We start from the raw sequence: 21,992 nt of genomic DNA, 5'->3' as shown, positions 1-21,992 counted from the left end.
ACACTGATGTAACACTGACTGAAGGATTAAGGTTTAAAATCAGCCCGCCCTTTTTTAAATAAGTGCACCAATCAGAGCTCAGCGTGGCCGACTGCATCACAAGAGGAGGACGAGTCTGCTGAGGTGAAAAGAAAAACATACAATCGTGTTTAAGTGAGAGAGAGTGAGGCTCTAATACATGCTGAGTCATTTAGCAACACGTTAGCGTCGGCAGCAGACCGTCATATCAGATCAGATCACACACGGGATCATGGCGAGCTGTGAACGTGCGCCGACAGAGCGGTAACAGAGTCGGTTCAGACCTGTTCAGACCGGATCAGAGTTACACAACACAGCTGTTAGTGTCTCCATGAATCATTTAAAGCCCCAAACGGCGGCACGCGGGGGCGTCTTTAGGAACATACATCATGCAATATTTCTGCCTGCAACTTCTCCACTCTGTGAAACATAAAACTTTTTCCTCTGTCGGACCCTGAAGGCAGCGCTTCAGGTATCCTGCTCATCATCACGTTTGGACAGAGACGCTTCCTGACAAACAGATTCTGCCTCTCTAAGCTCACCCTGCAGAGAAATCAAAGATATTTCTGATAAAGTCTAACCCCATTCCCTTTATTCTTTTTATCCTCCTCATTTCTCTGTAAATTCTGCTTTTTTGTTGCCCTGAGTTTTGTCTCACAGGCTGCTTAAACATCCAAGGTATGAATAAGTGTTTGCTGCGGTTTCTCACAGATTAAATCTGTTTTCAGAAAACAAAAAATTTAATGTTTGAACAGTTTAATGCTCATATATTTGGGATCCTTAGGTTTTAGTGTTTGTGACATGATTATACAAATGTATAACAGTGGAATAGGGCCATTCTAATTTACTGAAGCAAAACTTTTTTTTAGTTTTTTAGATCATAAAGTCTTAGATTCAGCAGAAAAAAATTCAGATCATGAAGTAATAATTTACAATAGACAACATACAAAATTTTAAATCTGTGAATAAAAGACATTTTTGAGATTATAAAGCTGCTATTTTTTGTGAACACAAGAATTTTTACATTAGAAAATTGTGAATCTATGGGAATCAAAAATCTGAGATATTAGGTAAAACATTTTCAGGAATAGTTTTTCATTAAATCAGTCTATTCCCAGCAAACACACTGAATTTTATTTATTTATTATTACTTTTTTAAATCTATTTTTTAGATTTTTTTAGTCTAGTTTAGTTTGATCTAATTAATCAGATTTATTTCTTTATACGTTGATTATTTGTGAAATTATTTAATATGCAAATTTGTATTATGTGTAAATATTTAATGCATTTTTATTTTTTACACTGCTTTGGCGTTAACTGATCTGTTCATACCAATAAAGCAAACTGAAATTGAAAATTATTATTACTTGACAACAGAAACCTTTCAGATTTTTTGAGATTTGAAAATTTAGATTTCAAAGTTGAGAATAACATGGAAACTTCATATTTCTGAGATCATGAAGCCACACTTATATGAGAAAACATAAGATTTAAAGTATCATCAAATTGTAAAATATAATGTCAAACATTTATGAGAAATAAAATAAGAACTTTTGAGATCAAATTGTAAATAATAAGGAAAAACTCTGATTATGTAACAAGGTTGTAAATTTACCAGAAACTAAACTCAAAATTGTGTGAGATTACTGTCGTGAATCATTAAGTGGAAAAGCAATTCAGTTGTTAATTCACAAGTGCACAAAAGGGGTTAATTTTTTATTTTAAAAATAAATATATGTATAATTTTTGTGGTTGTTGATATTAGTATTATAAGTGTTTTAGTTTATTTATTTTTCCTTTATTTAATTATTATTATTATTATTATTATTATTATTTAACTGCTGTTATTTGTTTATTATTTTCGGTTATGATATAACTATTGTTATTGCCCTGGTTACTTTCATTCTTGTCACTGACGCTGTAGATGCAGTTACGATCTTTTATAATCTTTATTTGTGTTCATGTACAGGGTGATGGGTTTGGATGCCTTCGTTTGACAGAGAAGATGCTTACATTCCTGCATGCTTGTATTTCCTTCTCTCATTTTACTTGGAGCAGCAACTTTTGTAAAAGTGTTAATACTGTTGTTCTTGATATTGATGGAAACAACAAAAATCTAAATTGAAAAAAAAAAAAAAGAAGTAGTTTAAAATGAGAAATAAAAGTAATTTACAAGATTCTAAAATCTCATGCACAGCAGATGTCACTCCTGCAGCTGATGACCAAATTCAAATAAAGCTTTCACTAGAACTGTAATATGGGAATGTACAGGGTTGGAGCCAAGAAGCTTGATTTTAAATTTTCACCCCCCTGTGCAAGTGAAAGCAAGAAACTGGAAGTGCTATGTTTTCGAATATTTTGAACATGTACAGATGGTACAGATGTCTGTCCAGGGCTTTTTAGTCTCAAAAATACTTTTAGGGATTTTCTAAAAAGTTTGACAACTCTCCACTCTGACTCAGGGATGGACTGATTCAAAGTCAGATGTTCAAGTCACTGGGGCTCAGGTTCATGCCTTGCTTGTCAACAAAATACCTCCAATATAATTTGACATTCTTTCTTCAAATTTTGCACAAATGTTCTGAGACTTACGAATAAACTGAGGCAGAAATTCCCAGTCAAACCCCCACCCAGCTTCTCTTCCTGACTTTCACTGTCTGGTAGTTTTATATTATATAAATTATATTTAAGATATTGGAAAAATGAACTTCTGCATTCTTTTAGTTGCTGTAAAAGAATTTCACATGTATTTGCATCTTTGCATTGACTTTGAATTTACCTGTGGCATGCAAACCACAACTTTGATTTTACACAACTTTACAGTCTTTAGGCCTCATGTTCAACGCTTTCTTTGAAACCAAATAGCTCGTATGTCATTTGAAGGATTTTCTTCAATTTTGCACAAACGTTCAGGGACATCAGGATGAACTGTTACATTCTAAAGGTACACTGGTTGCAGTGTTAATTTTGCAGTTATTTTTAATTTTAGTTTTTAAATGAAATGCATTTTAGTTTTAGTCCCATTTTAGTCTTTCTACCCTTTTTAGTTTTAGTCTAGTTTTAGTCGACGAAAACTCAAAACATTTTAGTCTAGTTCTAGTCCACAAAATGTGCTCACATTTTAGTCTTTACTTTTAGTCCAAGCATTTATTTTCTTGCCTAAATCTGGTACAAAATCATGGTAGTGTGTTCTCTACAGTCTGCCAAACCTGGGGTCCCTGCTTTCTACAGCTGAGAGGAAGAATAGCTACAGATACACTGTTTTTTGAAGGATTAACCCACAGTGGAGAAATATCACAGATTTTTGAATGTCCGACAAAAACTCCTTACACTTTAGTCTAGTTTTAGTCATCTTGATGAAAACTAAACTTAGTTTTGTCAGTTTCATCATAGATCTATTTTTGTTAGTGTAGCTTTTGACATGGAAAAAAGGCTGTCGACGAATAGTTTTAGTCATAGTTTTAGTGGACGGAATTAACACTGACATGTTGCTCACTGTGCAGCAATTTTATGTCATTCATGTAAAGGCAGATAACTGCCAGGCAGTAGTTCTAGTTTACTTTCGTTTTGTAGAATGGCCCTAACACCGTTAAACAAATATTCAACCTTGTTTCAGATCATAACACCGTCTGCATGAGCTCACAACTCGGATACTTTTACGTCAGATTTGCTGCAGGCGAGCAAAAAGGCTTTAAAAGGTTGTTTTCTGGATAGAGATAGGAGCTCTTTTTGAACATATCAGGATGTCAACAGTATAAGTATACATCAATTTAAATTTTGTAAATAAAAAATAAAATTCTGTGTTATTCCTGTAGATGGTAAGTGGAGATTCTGACCAGAAGGGGAAATAGTTAGGCATTTATATATATATATATATATATATTTGCATTGTCTGTAAATTTAACAGCAGAATGCAAAATAATTTGCTGCAACTTTAATCTTTTCACTCTTCTACAGCCTGAAGACAAAACTCAGACAGATGTTCAGTGTAAATCAGAGAACGTTCTTGTATTTTGGGCTCTTTTGGAAACCAAATCTTTGTGTTTGGTTTGATCCTCTCTCCTTAAAATAATCTTTTCTCTGTCTGTAAGGAAGGACGTCAGCACAAAGGTGATGGATGACTGGAACGATGCATGACATTCTAGTAACACCAGCATGCTTGAAAGCTTCTCGAACCAAAAGGATTGCTAAAATCCCAAATGTGAACCAGTCCGGTCCAAACAGAGCACACCATCCTTCAGAGTCCATCCCTTTCTGAAGCGTTTCATCGGCAGTGTCTGCAACAAAACCCGACGTCTCTCCGAGCAGAACAAAAGGTGAGGAACAAAGAGGTGAGGCAGCCGAAGAAGACAGAACGCGAGATCTCTCCTCTCTGATTGGACGGAACAACACGGAGAGGAAGAAGAAGAAGAGGAAGAAGCGCGGCGTGAAGAAAGTGCGAGAGTTTTTGCATTCATCAGGAAATGAAAGAAGTGAAATTTCTACATGGCTTAAAGCTTCAGAGTTCTCAGCGCTCGCTCGACTCAGGAAAACACTTAAGTCATCATCGTGACGGCGATGATGATGATGATGAAGAAGCGATGAAGAGTAGGTGTGCTAGCCTCCGGGCGCCGTACCAGCAGGGCTTTTTGCATAAAATGTAAATCATCATCATCAACGTCCTGATCATTTTCAAACAAGCCCCTCCCCCTCGCCCTCCCCCGTTAGATTTAAAATATATCAACATGAGCAAGAAGAAGATTTTTTTTAGCTTCTTTTTTTCTTTGTTTTGTTGTCGCCGTTGTTGTTGTTGTCGTCGTGGCGGTTGTTGTCATCGTCGGTGTGGTTGGAGTTGAACAGAGGGAGTGTTAAAATGGGAGTTCTCCTCCTCCTCCTGGCCTGTGGGGGGCGCTGCAGGCTATGATCCGTCCTGCTCTGTGCAGTCCTCCTGCTGCTCCTGCAGGTTCTCCTGGCTCCTCGCCGGCTCCCCCCTGCTGTTCAGCGTCGGGCTCCGTGAGGATTTCTGCAGCTTCTCCTCGAGCTCGTGCAGCGACGGCTCCTTATACATGCAGACTGTGGGGGGGGAGAAAAATAGTACTTATCAACTCAGTGGAACATCAGAGGAAGAGGAAAAGAAGAAAAAACACAAAAACAGATCAAGGACTTTGATATAGAGAGGAATTGATGGTCAAATATATATATACCTAAAACCTGGATCAATTCTCTGGTTAAACGATGGCTCACTCAAATAAGTGCAAAGTCAAAGCATCTTTTAAGATGCGCTTTTATTTTGAAATTCTAACCACGTACTTGTTTCACAGTCTGCCCAGTGGTGCTTCATCTAAACTCTTAATAACAGCAGCAGCGCTAATAATTCACACTTATTTACTACTTTTTGTGATGCAGGATGAGTATTTAATATTTCTTCTCCTGATGGCCTATAATTTTTTAAAGTTGTTTATTTTAAATATAAGTTAATTTTATTTATGCAGATCAGGAGGTTTATATGCCCTCAGAACAGTAATGTATAACCAGTTCCAATTAGGGCTGAATGACTTTGAAAAAAATTAATCTTTAATTATTTTGACTTGAATTTGGCTGATAGCTCAGTGGTTTGTGTCGCTGACTTTGGGACGGGAGATTAGAGTAAAGCTCTAAACATCCTTTTTATCAGGACAACCTGGGCTTTAATAATATGTGGGCCGCAGCAGTGTCACTGGAGTTTTAAAAAGGTTATGGGATCATAAAGACACAAGCAAAAACTAAATAGAAATTAAAACTCAAAGATTTGTATGTGTGACACACAGTAACCATGATGAAGGAGTTTTTATATCAGACTTGTTTTCCCGTCTCTTAGGCACCAAAAGGTGAAAAAAACCCTTCTTTGACAAAAGTCTTCAGAATATTCACGTTTACCAAAAAAGACCTTCTTAAAGTGCTTCCTAGTACTAGCTCTATTTGTGCCATTATTTAAAGCAGTTGCTTTCTGCAGAGACACAGAGGGACACGTCACAGCCTCTCTGTGTTGCTTTCTCTCATTATAATTTATTCAGGCTGTCTCCTGCATCTAAATGGTGGAACACGGGCAGTTTAATGCAGCATGGCACATCAACGGCACAGCCTCTCTATGTCGCTTTCTCTCCATTATAAACCCTTCATTCTGGGAAACAATATGGCGGTTAGCAAACAAAGCTAGCAGCATTTGTCAAAAATGACAAAAAGACGTTTAATATTGTATTTAATCTTTAAAAATACTGGAAAAGTCCCCAAGTTCCAGGCTCACTAGAAATGCTTCCAGAAGGGATTAAAAGGTATAGAGAGCGCCATTAGAATGGCACAACTGCAAGCTTCACAGGGAAAAAAGTGGCTATGATTTATGCTTCAACAGTTATTAAACTTTTTTGTTACCCATGTCACTATGCGAGGGTTGATGTCAGAATTCTGAGAAAAAAGCCAGATCTTTTTTTCATCTTATGGTTTTTGTGCCAAAAAAAGATGATCACAGAAAAGAACTCTAGTGATGTAACATCCTTTATTTTCACACCTGCAGTGGGTCACACATAAAGGAAAAAAGAATGTTACATCATCATTGTTCTGTTGTTTATTTTTTCTTCTATTGATCCTGAAAACAAAAAAAAAAAGAAAAAAAAAAGAAAAAAGTTTTGGAAAACAAAAGAAAGAAAGGCAGAAAATTAAAGAAAGAGAAATAGAAAATAATAAATGTTTACTTCTCCTTTTCCATTAACTATATATATATATATATTTTTTTTTTTTTTCTCCTTTTTTCTTTTTTTCAGAAAAGAAATGTAAAAATGAAATATGGTTCATCCAAGAATATGACAATAAAAATGTATCAGCCTTTAAGATTAAAGTCCAAGTTTGACTTTGAATACAGAATTTGACTTTTTCCAAGAATTTGAAAGAAAGTCAGAAATCTGACATCTGGGGTGCAGAGGCCGCTGGGTCAGGCTGGCCCTGTGTCTGCGGATGGTTCAAATGAAGTCTAGCCTGCAGTCTCCTTCTCACATGTCTGTCTCCCACTCTCTCATCTCTATCTCAGACTCTATCTACTGTCCTTCTCTCTAAAATAAAGGCATGAAGAGCCCAAAAATATATCTTAAGAAAAAACATATTCTGAATTTAATGTAATCACATCAGACATGAGTGATCGCCTTCTCTCCTGCTGATCTGCCTTTAAATTAGCAACATCGCTCTGTGACCAAGCACACTTCTGTGTGTACTCAGTCTGATACAGTAGGTGGCAGTATGCATGCAGATTGACAGACAAGTCTAGGTACTGATCCTAAGTCCACATGAATCATTTCTGGGACGGACTCTTCAAGTGTACTTGCAAACAGTGCTGCAGTTCAGTACACCTGTTTTCACTTTGGGGTCAAGGTTCTTGGACCTGGACCAGGTCCTTAATGTGAAACCTCCCTGATTTACATTCCACATCATGTCCCAGCTTCTTTGGAAATGGGATCGTATGGTATAGTTTGTTATCGTATATCTGTATTTGTGAAGAGCTCAGGAAATAAAAACATGAAAAAGTGTCTTTTAACTAAAGATGATCATAATTTTAAGATAAAAACATGAATGAAGGACTTTAAGAGGGATGCAGAAGTTTACTAAAGAGCGAGCTAAAGTAAGAGTGGAGGTGAAGAAAGGGAAGTAAAGGAGGATGTAGAAGGACAGAGGTTAGATAGAAGGTGATCGTCGTCAGGTATTTTTAAATAAAGGTGTGGGGCTGAAAGCAGAGAGGCAGCTTCATGTTTCCTGTTAAACCTCTCTCTGTGATATTAGAGCTTGACGGTGTCCTGCAGGATGACCTGCTTCACCTCCCATCATCTCTTCTTCTTCTTCACCCCGCAGAGTCACAGCGATGAACGGAAAACATGTTTCATTTATTTATAACCGTATTTTACATTTTTTTTTAAATCGATAACCGTATGGCTGTGTGCTGGAGACGCAACAGCAGGCACAATTACAACCATATAAAAATTTTTAAACTTACGTCAACCCCTTATTATATGGTATGTAGGTGACTTTAATAGGTTGTTGTTGTTTATTTTGGGTGCTAAATAGTTTGTAATTTTATAAGCTTCATGCAGAGTAACATCATTGCCATGGAGCTCGCCACTGTTGGGCAAAACAAAAAAATATTTTTGATTAACCTTTATCTGCTGAAAGCATTAGAAACAGATTCCAAGATTTGGTCTGATAATAGTGGTGGATTTTGATTTCTCATTTCACCTCACTACACCACATATCACCTTTAGACTCAAAGAATTAGTAAAAGGATTGAATGAAACACCTGTTGGTTGTCTTAAAACTGAAGATTTAACCGTACACCTCTGACGACCACTCTCACAGACTGTTCATCTGAGATGGCATCTCTGTCAGAAAGGAAATTTATGCTAAACCTTTTAAAATAAACTTCCCTGGTGTGAGGGTTTGGACACCTAAAGTAAATGTTAAAACCTGACCTGCAAAACCTGATTACGCAATGAAGCGGAGTAAACAGTCTGCCTACAGGAAAAAGGTCGTCATCCACCACAACATTCTAACAGAGCAGACATAGCTCACTTAGCAGCTAATATAGCGACGTAGATAAAGCTAAGCTCACAAAGCAGATACATTCTCTACATAAATTCTCCAGCTTTAGCTACGTTTACTTAAGCTACATAGCTATATAGAGAAAGTAGTTGCTTTAGCTACATAAGCCATCTTAGCTTAAGCTACATAAGCTACCTAGCTGCTTTAACTATGTGGCTTCATTCTCTACAAAGCTATGTTAGCGATGTAGCTTCATTAGTTACAGCTAGCTAAAGATAAGCTCACAAAGCAGCTATGTTCTCTACATAGCTTCTCCAGCTTTAGTCATATTTACTTAAGCTAATGTAGCTATATAGGGCATTAGCTGGTTAAGCTACATACGCTATCTTAGATTTAGCTACATAAGCTACCTAACTACTTAATTTATGTGGCTACATTCTCTACATAGCTATGTTAGCTATTTGGCTTTGTTAGTTACACAGCTAAAGATAAGCTCACGAAGCAGCTATGTTCTCTACATAGCTACTCCAGCTTAAGCTACGTTTACTTAAGCTATCATAGCTATATAGAGAACACAGAAGCTGGTTTAGCTACATACGCTATCTTAGATTTAGCTACATAAGCTACCTAACTACTGTAACTATGTGGCTACATTCTCTACATAGCTATGTAGCTTCATTAGTTACACAGCTAAAGATAAGTTCACAAAGCAGCTGTGTTCTCTACATAGCTTCTCCAGCTTTAGTCATAATTACTTAAGCTAACATAGCTATATAGGGAATGTAGCTGGTTAAGCTACATACGCTATCTTAGATTTAGCTACATAAGCTACCTTACTACTTAAACTATGTGGCTACATTCTCTACATAGCTATGTTAGCTATTTAGCTTGGTTAGTTACACAGCTAAAGATAAGCTCACAAAGCAGCTACGTTCTCTACATAGCTTCTCCAGCTTTAGCTACGTTTACATAAGCTTACATAGCTATAAAGAGAATGTAGCTGGTTTAGCTACATAAGCTATCTTAGTTCTAGCTTAATAAGCTACCTAACCACTGTAACTATGTGGTTACATTCCCTTCATTGCTATTTAGCTTTGTTAGTTACACAGCTAAAGCTAAGCTCACAAAACAGATACATTCTCTACATAGCTACTACAGCTTTAGCTATATTTACTTAAGCTAACATAGCTTTATAGAGAACATAGTAGCTTTAACTACATACGCTATCTTAGCTTTAGCTACATAAGCTACCTAACTACTTTAACTATGTGGCTACATTCTCTACATAGCTTTGTAAGCTTTATTAAATATAGCTATGCAGAGCAGTAGTTCTCTACTTGTATAGTGTGAGGACCCACCACAACCCTCCCAATGACCCAAATGTTTTAGATTTTAAAATCTGAACCCCTTATTTAAATGAAAAATTGGGCCATTTGAAAATTAAATGGAACAAAAAATGAAAAAACTTATGAAGATTTTCCTAAAAGAAGACATTTTGTCACATATTTCCTCCCAAGCACACATCTGTGACCCAGTGAAAATGGCTTCCTGACCTACTTCTGGGTTCTGACCCACTAGTTGAGAGCTGAGAACGTAGCTGCTTTGTGAGCTTAACCTTAGCTGCATTACCCATGCAGCTACTTTAGCTATGTAGCTACACTCTCTACATAGCACTGTTAGCTATGTAGCTACATAACTTTTAGCTATGTTCACAAAATCTCACATTGCTTAAGCTAACATAGCTACATTGGCTTATGTAGTAACAATTATTACATAGCTAGCTTAGCTTTGTTAGCTTTAGCTGAATCTAACAAAGCTAAAGCAAGCCACTGTTCATGTGACAACTTCTTCAACCGGCCCATACATTATTAAATCTCAGATTAGATCCCTGATTTTCTCTGTTTGATTTGTTAAATGTTACTTAGTCTGTGATGTTTGCAGCACGGTTATTTCATAAATTTAGCTGCCAGACTTTATTTATGAGTAAAGTTGAATTAAAAAATAAACCAGAAATGTGAAACAGGCAAATGACATGAATTCTGACATATACGGCGTCTCAGACGACGGTCTGTGAGAGCAGCCATCGGAGATGAACAGTCTAAAGCCAGACTGTCCTGAACTCTTTTGGCTGGTTTAATGGTTTAAAAATGGGAAATGTGTGTCACCTTCGATGGGTCTGGGGACAAAGTGCGAGCAGGGTTTGGTCTTCTTCACGCGGTTCCCCTTCATGATGACGCCATCCTTGTTGAGGCCAAGGAACCAGGCCCGGCCGGACTCGTGCTGCCGGTACAGCGTGGACGAGTAGATGACGTAGTAGTTCTCGAACACCGACTCCTTGAACTTACACTCTGCTGTGAACACATCCTGTACAAACACACAGACAGAGATAGTACCTTTGAGAGTGGACCAGAGGGTAAAGACAAACATCAACAGAAGCTTCGTCCTTGCACTAACAGGCTGGAAAAAAAACCCCTCCAGTGTGGCTCATTAAAACAATTCTGCAAAGAAGAGTGGGCCAAAATTCCTCCACAGTGATGTGAAAGACTCATTGCCAGTCATCACAAACGCTTGACTGCAGTTGTTGCTGCCAAGGATGGAACAACCAGTTATTAAATTTAGGGGGTGATGAGTTTTCCACACAGGGCCAGGTAGGTTTGGGTGACTTTATCCAATCGATCATATAACAAACAGAAATACTGAAACTATAAAAGACAAAAGTTAGACTTCATGACTGAAATGAGGTGGAAGTTTCCTTTTAGATGTTTTTAAAACTTGTGATATTTCTACTTAATGACATTTTTCAGATAAAGCTTTGGTTGATCCTAAGAGACATGACTTTTCATCTACTGAGGAACTTTCCAGGCTGTTTAAAGTTTCACCGATGAAAAATCACATCACACCGTGAGCCTATACATGTGGGTTTGTGGTCAAACTAAAGAGTCTGTATTCAGAGAGCTGAAAATAATGTGACTGTAGACAAGGAACCACAGAACAGTTTGTCATCCTGTAAATAATTTCTGAAGCACTCTGCCTGGCCTCTCTGCCCTGCCTCTATACCAGAACATCTATCAGCAGAGTTAATGGATGTAAAAGCACAGAGCTTCACTGTAGATGTCTGGAGCTACGACGGTACAGAACTGTGCTACAGGCTAAAAACTCCACAGATGACTCGATTCTAACTGCCTACAAGGAAAAACCTTACCAGTTTACTAAAGTGTGGGACATTTGGAGAGACAATGACAGCAGCATGAAAAAGACATGGACAAAAGATCAAGCACCTAGCCATGCAGTCTCCATTCACAAACATCTGTGATCCTACATGTGTCATTCTGAAGAGCTCAGTGACTTCAAGTGTGGTACTGTGATGGAAGCCACCACTGCAATAAGATGGTTCGTAAAACTTCATCCCTGCTGGATAGCGGCAACTCCACTGATGGACAACATGACATTTCAGCTAAAATATCTCCATCACCCCTTCAGGCTGGCTGCAGTATAGGGGCTGATCTCACTGTTAGAGGCCAAACATGACGTACATTTAAAAGACAATAAAAATATTTAAACAAAATATGCTAATTAGACCAAAATGCTTTTTTAGACCTTAGTTTAGTTGAATGTTTGGCCCCCAGAGTGCCCATTAAGGAAAAAGCTGGCCCTTATTCAGTTGTAGTTGTTGACCCCTGATCTAAATGCTGTTGCTTCAGCAACCATCATAATTTACACTGTTAAACCTTAGTTTTGTAATAAACAACCTTTGTTAAACTTTGATCGGTTTGCTTTACTCCTTTTTGTTGCTTCCCCTGAGCCAGGGTTGTAACATATTGGGGGCTCATCTGGGATTTGAACCAGGGACCTCTCACATGGGTAATTTGCTTGTTTGAGGTCCATGATGAAGCGGCTTTAGACCCTATAGTAGCGTAAACTCACTGCTACCCCTGCTAAGCAAAGCTAAATCAATGCTAAACATGGTATGACTGACAAATCCTTCAAATGAAAGTCTGTAGTTGCTGTTTATTTCTTGAGTACTTTTATTGTGAAGGCCCACATCAGGAAATGTGATGTTTTCAGCAGCAGGTTGACACACCACAGCAAAAGAAGAGTGAAACCTAAAACTGCAGGTTCAGTTCTAATGAAGTCTGAAAACAATTTTCTGTGATCCTTCGTTCAGACATGACGTCAGTGTGCTATCACAGGCTTGTTTTAGGGAGAGAAGGGGGTTGTGACCCCTGAATATGCCTTTAAGCACATGATCTCTTGTAATTTTGTAATACTGTGATATGATACTGTTGTCATGAAGGGCAAAAATATACTGGAATACGATATTTAGACCATAACGCCCAGGCCTTACACAGGCAGGATCTGGCAGGATCATCCAGTGAGCTTACAGACAGCCACCAACATGAATGCCTGCCGCTGTGTAGATCATAAGTTGCTGCCTGCTCCCCCACCCCCAAGCTTTCGTGTTGGGGCCCAGTGAGGGTGGGGTTTCATCTGTAAGGACCAGTTTGAAAAACATCTAACGGCATTCATCTGCAGCCTCTTTCTTTCCACTGATGGTTGCATGGAAATATTGCGCCTACCCCTCTGTTCCTAACCCCATTCTTTTTTCCAGAGCAACTCTCATTTTTCTTTATGAATGCTTTAGCATTCATCCTTCCCCAAAGACTCGAATCAGCCTGTCTTAAGAGGGACTCCTTTGCTAGTTTGTCAGCAGTTTCATTTCCTTTAACTCCTGAATGGCCCGGTACCCATACAGTTTCTACAGGGCACCCCAGAGTCACAAGCTCGAACTAACCTCATAGTATCTTTCAAATGGCTGAAAGTCTGCTGGTAACTAGTGGTCAGAGGTTGAAATTACATCACAAAACTACCACACTAAAAACAGGATGACTACATGGCTCTACTGTAAAGAGAGTTGCCATCCTAGAATAATATCAGAGAGGATTCCCAGTCCTTCCTGCTGAGACGCTTCCTGTCTAAAGACATCTCTCATGCTCATGCATGTTCATGCTTGTCCCCTCTACCATCCTCTTCATCATCTCTCCTCTTCTAAACCTCCATCTCAACTCTTATGCTGTGCACACAGTGACTGAAGAATTGCATTTTAAAGTTTTATGGAAGGAGCTGATGTGAATTATAGATGTTGGATGGACTCAGTGAGGCGGAGCAGCAATGCAACGACTGCAGCTGCACTGCAGACTCATCAGGCTGTCCTGTCACCTACTATCAGTGCTAGATAGCATCGTTATCTTCTCAGCTACCTCTGCTGTTTTCTGTAAGCATGCGCCAAGGGTAAGATGTTAGCTAATACTCCCTGGTTGAGGTGGAGAGTTAATAAAATAAATATCAAAGTGAATGGTTTGGATTCTGGCTTCTCTGTAGCAGCAGACTGATGTCAGCGGGGCTGATGATCTCCCACACAGGAAACAAGGGTGCTAGGAGTCCAGTGTCCATGTGCATGTGTACTTTTGTAAAGAAAATACAGCACCAAGTTTATTTAGGCTTTTACTCATCACTCTGATCTGAATCATGTAACCCTATTTTCAAAAAAGTTGGGACACTGTGTAAAACGTAATGACAGTCAAATCTCATAAACCCAGATTTTATTCACAATAAAACACAAACAACATATCAGAGGTTGAAACTGAGACATTTTACCATTTCATGAAAAAATATGTGCTCATCTTGAATTTGATGACAGCAACAAAAAAACTCAAAAAAGTAGGGACGAGGCAACAAAAGGCTAGAAAAGTGGTAAGGATAAAAAATAGCTGGAGGGCCATTTTGCACATAATGAGGTTAACTGGCAAAAGGTCAGCAACATGACTGGGTATAAAAAGAACATTTTAGAGAGGCAGAGTGTCAGATGTAAAGATGGGCAGAGCTTCACCAATCTTGTCAAAAAATGGTGGTTACAGAAAATGTACAGTGTACCATCTACAGTCCAAAACATCATCAGAAGATACAGAGAATCTGGATAAATCTCTGTGAGCAAGGGACAAGGCTGAAGGGGCCCTCAGGGGCCACTGCATTAAAAACAGGCATAATTCTGTACTGAAATCACTGCATGGGCTCAGGAACATTCTAGAAATCATTGTCGACACAGTTGGCCGTGCCATCCACTAATGACAGTTAAAGCTGGATCATGGAGAGAAGAAGCCATATGTGAACAGGACCCAGAAACACAAACATCTTCTCTGAGCCAAAGCTCATTTAACATGGACTGAGGAACAATGGAAAACTGTTCTGTGGTCAGATGAATCCAAATGTGTCCTGTGGACTAAAGAGGAGAGGGAGCATCCAGCTTGTTCTCCTGGCTCAGTTCTAAAGCCTGCATCTCTGATGGTATGGGGTTGCATTAGTGCCTATGGCGTGGGCAGCTCTAACATCATCAGAAAAGCATCAGAAAAAAGCAATAAATGAGACCCGGGACTGTTGAGCAGCTAAATTTTACATCAGACAAGAATGGGAAAACATTCCTCTCCCAAAACTGTTAAAAGAAGAGGTGATGCTACACAATCATGGCCCAGTCCCTAATTTTTTGAGATGTGTTGATGCCATCAAATTCAAATTGAGCAAATATCTTTCATGAAATGGTAAATTGTCTCAGTTTAGCATCTGATGTGTTCTATTGTCAATAAAATATGGGTTTGAGATTTAACAATCATTGACTTCTGTTTATATTACATTTTACACAATGTCCCAACTTTTTTGGAATTGGGGTTGTAAATTAAAACCTTGCCACCCCAATTTAGCTCTGACTTGACTCCCTGACTCACTCATAAGCTCTAATAGCTTTTTTCCTCCTCCTGATCTGAGACCCTGTTCCTAAAAAATAAATAAACCAGGAAGGCGCCAATCAGGCGACTTTATCTGTGTGTGAAGTCTGACATCATCCGGTCAGAAATAAAAATATGTTCTGTTTTATTTTTATGGTGTGATGGAGTTTAAAGAAGGTTAAAAATAAGCCAAATATTATTTTGAGTTTATTACATAAGAAACAGTCCATTTATTGTCGGTCTATTTAAACGCTCAGAGTCAGAGATGGGGTCAAATATTTTTAACTTCAGTGTTCCAAGATCACTATCACAGATTGTTTTATTCCTGCAGACTGAAGCTCTGCAGCAGTCACAGGTCTTTAGATGATGTTTGATGAGAGGAAGCATTCTGAAGATGAAGAAAGGCTGCAGACAGACAGAGAGGTGTTCTTACTGATGTGTAGAGGAATCCCTCAGCGTTCATGGCCACGTACAGTCCAGCCTTCACTCCCTGCATGGCCACGACCCTCAAACCTACTGGGATCAGGTTAAACAGAGCTGGAGGGCGAGAGACAAAGACAGAGACAGAGAGAGAGAGACAGAGAGAGACAGAGAGAGAGAAAGAGAGAGAGAGAGAGTTGGTTACTGCTGAGGGAAAAAGCACTCAAACATACCTTTGTACAAAAAAGTAGAAATAGAAATAATAATAAAACAAACCAACCAAAAATATTCTGTCTAGACTGAGAAGATGAACAGTTTCAATGTGACAATAATAAAGATTAAATCTTTATTATATTATCTGTACAACTGGTCTAAAAGTGTCAGATAAAAATATCTAAAAGCGAACAAAAGGTAAAGGTCAGTCAGATCAGATTGGGACTGCTGGTGGACAGACATTTTCAGGTCTCTCCAGAGATGTTCGATAGGGTTCAAGTCAGGGCTCTGGCTGGACCACTCTAGTCCTGGGGTCTTAGGGTCATTGTCATGTCGGAAGGTGAACCTTCGGCCCAGTCTGAAGTCCTGGATGCTGGGGAACAGGCTTTCATTGCCCCATTCAACTTTCTCTCAAACCTGACCATTCTCCCAGTCCCTGCGGTTGAAAAACACCCCGACAGCATGATGCTGCCACCACCATGCTTCACTGTGGTGAGTGGTGCCTGGTTTCCTCCAGATTTAACACTTAGAACTGAGGCCAAACAGTTCAGTCATGGTTTGATCAGACCAGAGAATCTTGTCTCACAGTCTCAGAGTCCTTCAGGTGCGTTTTTGGAAACTCCAAGTGGTCTTTAAAGGGATATTTCAGGACTTTGGAAGTTGGATGGTATGAGGCTCTTGGCTACAGTAGTGGCTTAGCCTCCAGTGATTTCTGTGAAAGTTGATCCTGTGGTTATTAAGAGCTCAGAGAGATCTGCAGCATGGTGGCTGGGGAGGGGATCGTTTCATGCATGTAGTTTAATGAGTTTTACGCAAAAAGAGGCCAAGAAAATATGTTGCCTGTACGCTGTGTTGAAAACATACAAAGCGATTCATTTCTCCCCCTAAAAACCCTCAGTGTCAGGCACTAATTTACGATGCAGCTTTCACCATTTTGTCTCCTTTTGCCACGCACTTTTATCCTCTGATCAGCTGTGTGGGTCTGCGAACTTCTACAGGGATAATAACACCACACCAAGCTCAAACAAAGATAGTATGAGTTATTTTGACTGGGGTGGTGGTGATGTGCTGTTTACTGTGGATATAAGAGGATATTTGTATGATCCAGAGTACTCTGAAGAGGAACTTATACAGATGGAGAGTCAGCGGGCTGAAAGAGAGAGCAGAGAAACTTCAATTGAAAGTCTTAAGCCGGAGGGATCCTGAGTTACCTGTCGGTGTGGGTGTGGATAATGTGGACACGCTCAGGATTGATGTGATGGATGTGGTATGTGGTTTAGTATCGTCTTCCTAAAATAGTCAAGGCTTTCCCTGAAAGAGACGTTGTCTGGATGGGAGCATATGTTGCTCTAAATCAGTGTTTCTCAACCCCGCTTAACCAAAGAGCTAAATGGTTGAAAAATACCTTTGAGAGAGCCACGATCTAAGTGGTGAAAAGTGGCAAAAATGGCTTGAAGTAGCAATAAAGATAAATTAATGGTAGCAAAACCAAACCCAGCAATGACTGTCAAATTTTATAAATCCATATTATATTCACAATAGAACATAAACAGCATGTCACATGTTGAAAGTGAGACATTTCGTGAAAAGTCTTAGCTCATTTTAAATTTGATGGCAGCAACACTTCTCAAAAAAGTAGGGACAGGGCAACAAAAGGTTAGAAAAGTAAATGGTACTAATTGAAAAACAGCTGGAGGAGCATTTTGCAACTAACTAGGTTTATCATCGACAGGTCAGTAACATGACTGGGTATAAAAGGAAAAATTATATTGGCAGAGTCTCTCAGAAGTAAATATAGGCACATCTCAGAAAATTAGAATATCATGAAAAAGTTCAATATTTTTTGTCACTCTTTTCTGAAAGTAAAACCCATATATTATATAGACTCATTAAACAGAGTGAAATATTTCAAGCCTTTATTTCTTGAAATGTTGATGATTATGGCTTACAGATAAGAAAACCCAAAAATTCAGTGTCTCAAAAAATTAGAATATCTCATAAGATCAATAAAAAAGGATATTTTAAACAGAAATGTCAGGCTTCTGAAAAGTATGTTCATTTCTATGCCTTCAATACTTGGTTGGGCCTCCTTTTGCATGAATTACTGCATCAGTGCGGCGTGTAACAACTCTATATATGGGTTTCACTATCAGAAAAGAGTGACAAAAAATATTGACTTTTTTCATGATATTCTAATTTTCTGAGATGTAGCTGTATAGGCAGATTTTTGTTTTAATGTGAGTAAAATATAGGTTTTTGAGATTTATCAATCATTGCGCTCTGTTTACACAGTGCCCCAGCTTTTTGGAATTGGAGTTGGATTTGGCTTAAGGGTTATGATCAAAATTGTTCAGTGCACTGGATCCTGGTTGTATAAGTTTTGTTAAAATTAAGAATAAACTGTAGGGACTTTCATCATCAAAAGAAACCCTGTTATGGAGCTGTGCCTGGGAAAAAAATTTTATAGTATGATAAATAGTTTCAGTCCTTTATAAAGCCTAATTGTGGATTCTTAACTGCTTTTATTTTTCCATTAATGAGAATTTTTAAAAATTTCAGACAAAAAAAGGAACTGTTACTTTTGCTCTGAAAGCTAGCATGAGTTTATTTTAATTTTTAAAAAAACAGACAAAAAAAAGGTTTGCTGCAGCCGTTCTGCACTCTCCTCCTGTATCAGTGTTAAAATCCAGTTTGGATGTGACGCTGTGCTGCCCGCTGATAAACAGAGAAAACGAGGGAATAAAAGACTGATATAAAAGCGGGGGGGTAGAAGGATGGAGTGATGGGAGGCGATTTAATCCTCAGGGACACAGAGCTGCAGTGTGGGTGAGGATGAGGAGGAGGTGGAGGAGGAAGAGGCCTGTGGCGATGGCTGCTGTTAATCCTCCTTTATTTAACTTAGAGACACCGATGATCAACGGAGAGAGAGGGGGAATCCAAAACATCTCCTCCTCCTCCTCCTCCTCTCGTCCTCTTTTTTCTTCGTCTTTAGAAGCAGCAGCAGGATCTGTAATCCTAAGCTCATCCTGTCCACACAGAGACGTACATCTCTGCTTATTAGAGGTGTTTGAGATCTGTCAGGAAATGTCAATTAATAAATCTATCGATCCCCAACAGAGGGGGAAAAACTCAGATCACACCGATGTCTTATTGAGACGGTACTGACGTCTGCCTGTGATCTCCAGGTAAATCTGATTTAATTTACAGATTTATTTAGAGTCAAGACATTATGGTCCAGTTTTAGTCAGTAAAAAGTCCGAACATTTTTGTCTTACTCACTTAAGATTTTGGAGTGTTTCTCTGGGAATTTGTGCCCATTCATTCTGTAGAGCAGTGTTACTCAACCAAAGAGCCAAATGGTTGAAAAATACCTTTGAGAGGTATCTAAGTGGGGAAAAGTGGCAAAAACAGTGTGAAGAGGCAATAAAATTAAGTTAAAGGTGGCAAAAATTGTAAAAAGGCAGCAAAAATGTGTGAAAAGGGGCAAAAATGGGAGAAAAAATGAATAAAGGGTCAGAAAGAAGCAAAATGGGTGAGAAGTGACAAAAAAAAGTTACAGGTGGCAAAAAAAATGGTCCAAAAGGGGAAAAACAAGGCAAAAAAAATTGCGAAACGTTACTAAAATGGTCAAGAAGCAGTCAGAAGTGACAGAAAAATCATGAAAAAGGGCAAAGTTCAGATCATAGTGTCAAAAATGGGAAACAAGTGGTATTTAATGGCAAAAGGTAGCTTAAACTGGCAAAAATTGGCAAAAATGCTGAAAAAGGGCAAAAATGGGACAAAAGTGGCAAAAAATTGGATAAAAGTGGAAGAAAGAAGTGCCAAAAATGGGTAAAAGGTAGCTTGAATTGGCAAAAAGGGAAAAAAAGTGATGATAAAGGGCACAAATGAGATAAAAGTGGCAAAAAGAAGTAGCAGAAATGGGAAAAAAGCATGAAAAAATGTGGTATTTAATGACAAAGGTAGCTTAAATGGGCGAAAAGTGGCAAAAAATTGTGAAAAAGGGCAAAAAGTTTATCTTTTTAAGGTTTTCTAGGTTAATAATATTTAAAATGAAGACATAAAAGAGCCACATGCATCTCCAGAGCCACACACTGTAGTATCACTGCTGTAGAGCATTTATGAGGTCAGACACTGATGTCGGACCAGAAGGACTGACTCACAGGTCATCCCAAAGGTGCTGGATGGGGTCGAGGTCAGGGCTCTGTGTGGGCCAGTCAGGATCTTCAACACCAAACTCATCAAACCATGTCTTTACAGTTCTTCTTTGTGCTCTGGGCCACAGTCATGCTGAAATAGAAAAGGGCCTTCCTCAAACTGTCGCCACACAGTTGGAAGCATATCATTGTCTAGAATGTCTTGGTCTGCTGAAGCATTAGGATTGGCCTTCACTGGAGATAAGGGGTCTAGACCAGACCCTGAAAAACAGCCCCATGCCATTATCCCTCCTCCACCAAACTTTACAGTCAGGTAACGCTCTCCTGGCATCAACCAAACCCAGACTCAGCCATCTGACAGCCAAACAGAGAAGCGTGATTGTCCACTCCACAGAACACGTTTCCACTGCTGCACAGTCCAGCGTCAGCCTGTTTTATACCACACCATCCGACGCTTGGCATTGGACTTGGTGATGTGAGGCTTGCATGCAGCTGCTCGGCCATGAAAATCACTCTTGAAGCTCAGTTTTACTGTTTACATTAATGCCAGTGGAAGTTCAGAACTCTGTAGCGATGGAATCAGCAGAGACTTGGAGACTTTTACACACCATGTGCCTTAGCAGTCGTTGATTTGACATGGTCTGCTGAGTTGCTGATGTCCCTAAACACTTCTAATTTCTCATAATATCACTTAGAGTTGACTGTGTTAAGTGTGGAGATATGCGTTTGCCCAGTAGGGTTAAGCCAGGGAACAGGTTTTCTACCACATGTTTTACAGTTGATGTGTAACCTGAACTGTAGGCATGCAAAAGAGTGTTGTAAACTGGAATATAAAAGAGCACCGGACGAAAGATTTTGGGCACATTCAACCATGGCAGAATCCCATCACACCCCCCGCCCCTTTCTCCATCATTCAGAAAAAGTGTGCTGAGACAAGCCGCTTTCCCCTTATGATGTCATTTGGAGAGGTAGCCCCGCCCCCAGGTCTGGATGGCCCTACCTGCTTTAAAGAAAGTCCCGCCCTCCTCTCCTGATCCTCCTCTCAGCTGGAGGATCAGGAGAGCCACAGCCATTAAGACGCATCCATTTCCTGAGAGGGGTGGAGTCAGGGGCGGAGTCAAATAACTCAGTAAGATTTTAAGCCACAGAAACAGAAACAGCTGGTTCTGAGCAGGGCTGAAACAGAGGGGTTTTTAGACATGCAAAAATCCAATACTAGAGTGTTTTTTTCAGCAACAAAATTCACAGGCATGTTTTGGGGACCTCTGAGACCACTATATACTTGTCTTGAAAGGGTAAATGTCCCCTTCAACTCAAAAGTGTTTACGTTTAGGTCTGTTTTTTGCTAGCAACTTTGCTAATATTTAGCTCTGCCATCTCAGCAGGGGAGACTGACCATTGTTCCGAATCGCTCCAAGGTGCACAGACGGGCAGACATTTAGAAAGTTATCCTTCCTCATATTAAGTCCCCGTGACTTGGTTTCTGAGGAGAACTGTAACTGTAACACATCCAGCTATGTCGTGAGCACCGACGGCTCACATGTAAGGGGTAAAAGGTCACCGCAGGTCGTGCAGGATTAGAGACGCTGAGCCAGAGCATGACAGAATGAGGAAGAAGAACAAGCAGCAGGACCTCAGTGAACTGATCTCTGACATTAAGGCCAGTCCAAAGACTGATTAATGCTACATTTTTAACGATCCAGGGTTTTACGGACCAATGCACACGGACCTTTTACGTTAAGATCTGTTAACCGATCCAGATTAGGTTTCTACACAACTAGAATGAATGGACTTCTGGTTGACTCGCCACTCGCCCAGTTTCCCGGTCACTGCAGAGTTGCTTCAGTTTTACTCCGCTCCCCTGCTGATCATA

The 21,992-nt window shown here is 39.3% G+C and overlaps 1 protein-coding gene across 1 annotated transcript in view; it reads right to left on the bottom strand.

Annotated features, from left to right (window-relative positions):
• Positions 1-4,915: 4,915 nt before the first annotated feature.
• Positions 4,916-21,992, bottom strand: part of LOC121523520 (fibroblast growth factor 12-like) — a 30,918-nt gene continuing 13,841 nt past the window's right edge. The window contains exons 3-5 of the mRNA XM_041808442.1: positions 15,763-15,866; positions 10,719-10,917; positions 4,916-5,070 (exon numbers count right to left, since the gene is read on the bottom strand). Of these exons, the coding sequence (XP_041664376.1) occupies positions 4,916-5,070; positions 10,719-10,917; positions 15,763-15,866 (458 nt within the window). The remainder of the gene's footprint in view (positions 5,071-10,718; positions 10,918-15,762; positions 15,867-21,992) is intronic.

This window comes from Cheilinus undulatus, linkage group 2, assembly GCF_018320785.1.
Source record: "Cheilinus undulatus linkage group 2, ASM1832078v1, whole genome shotgun sequence".
Taxonomy (NCBI): Eukaryota; Metazoa; Chordata; class Actinopteri; order Labriformes; family Labridae; genus Cheilinus; species Cheilinus undulatus.
Note: the sequence above shows the minus strand (reverse complement) of the source record. Positions and strands in the feature narration are given on the sequence as shown.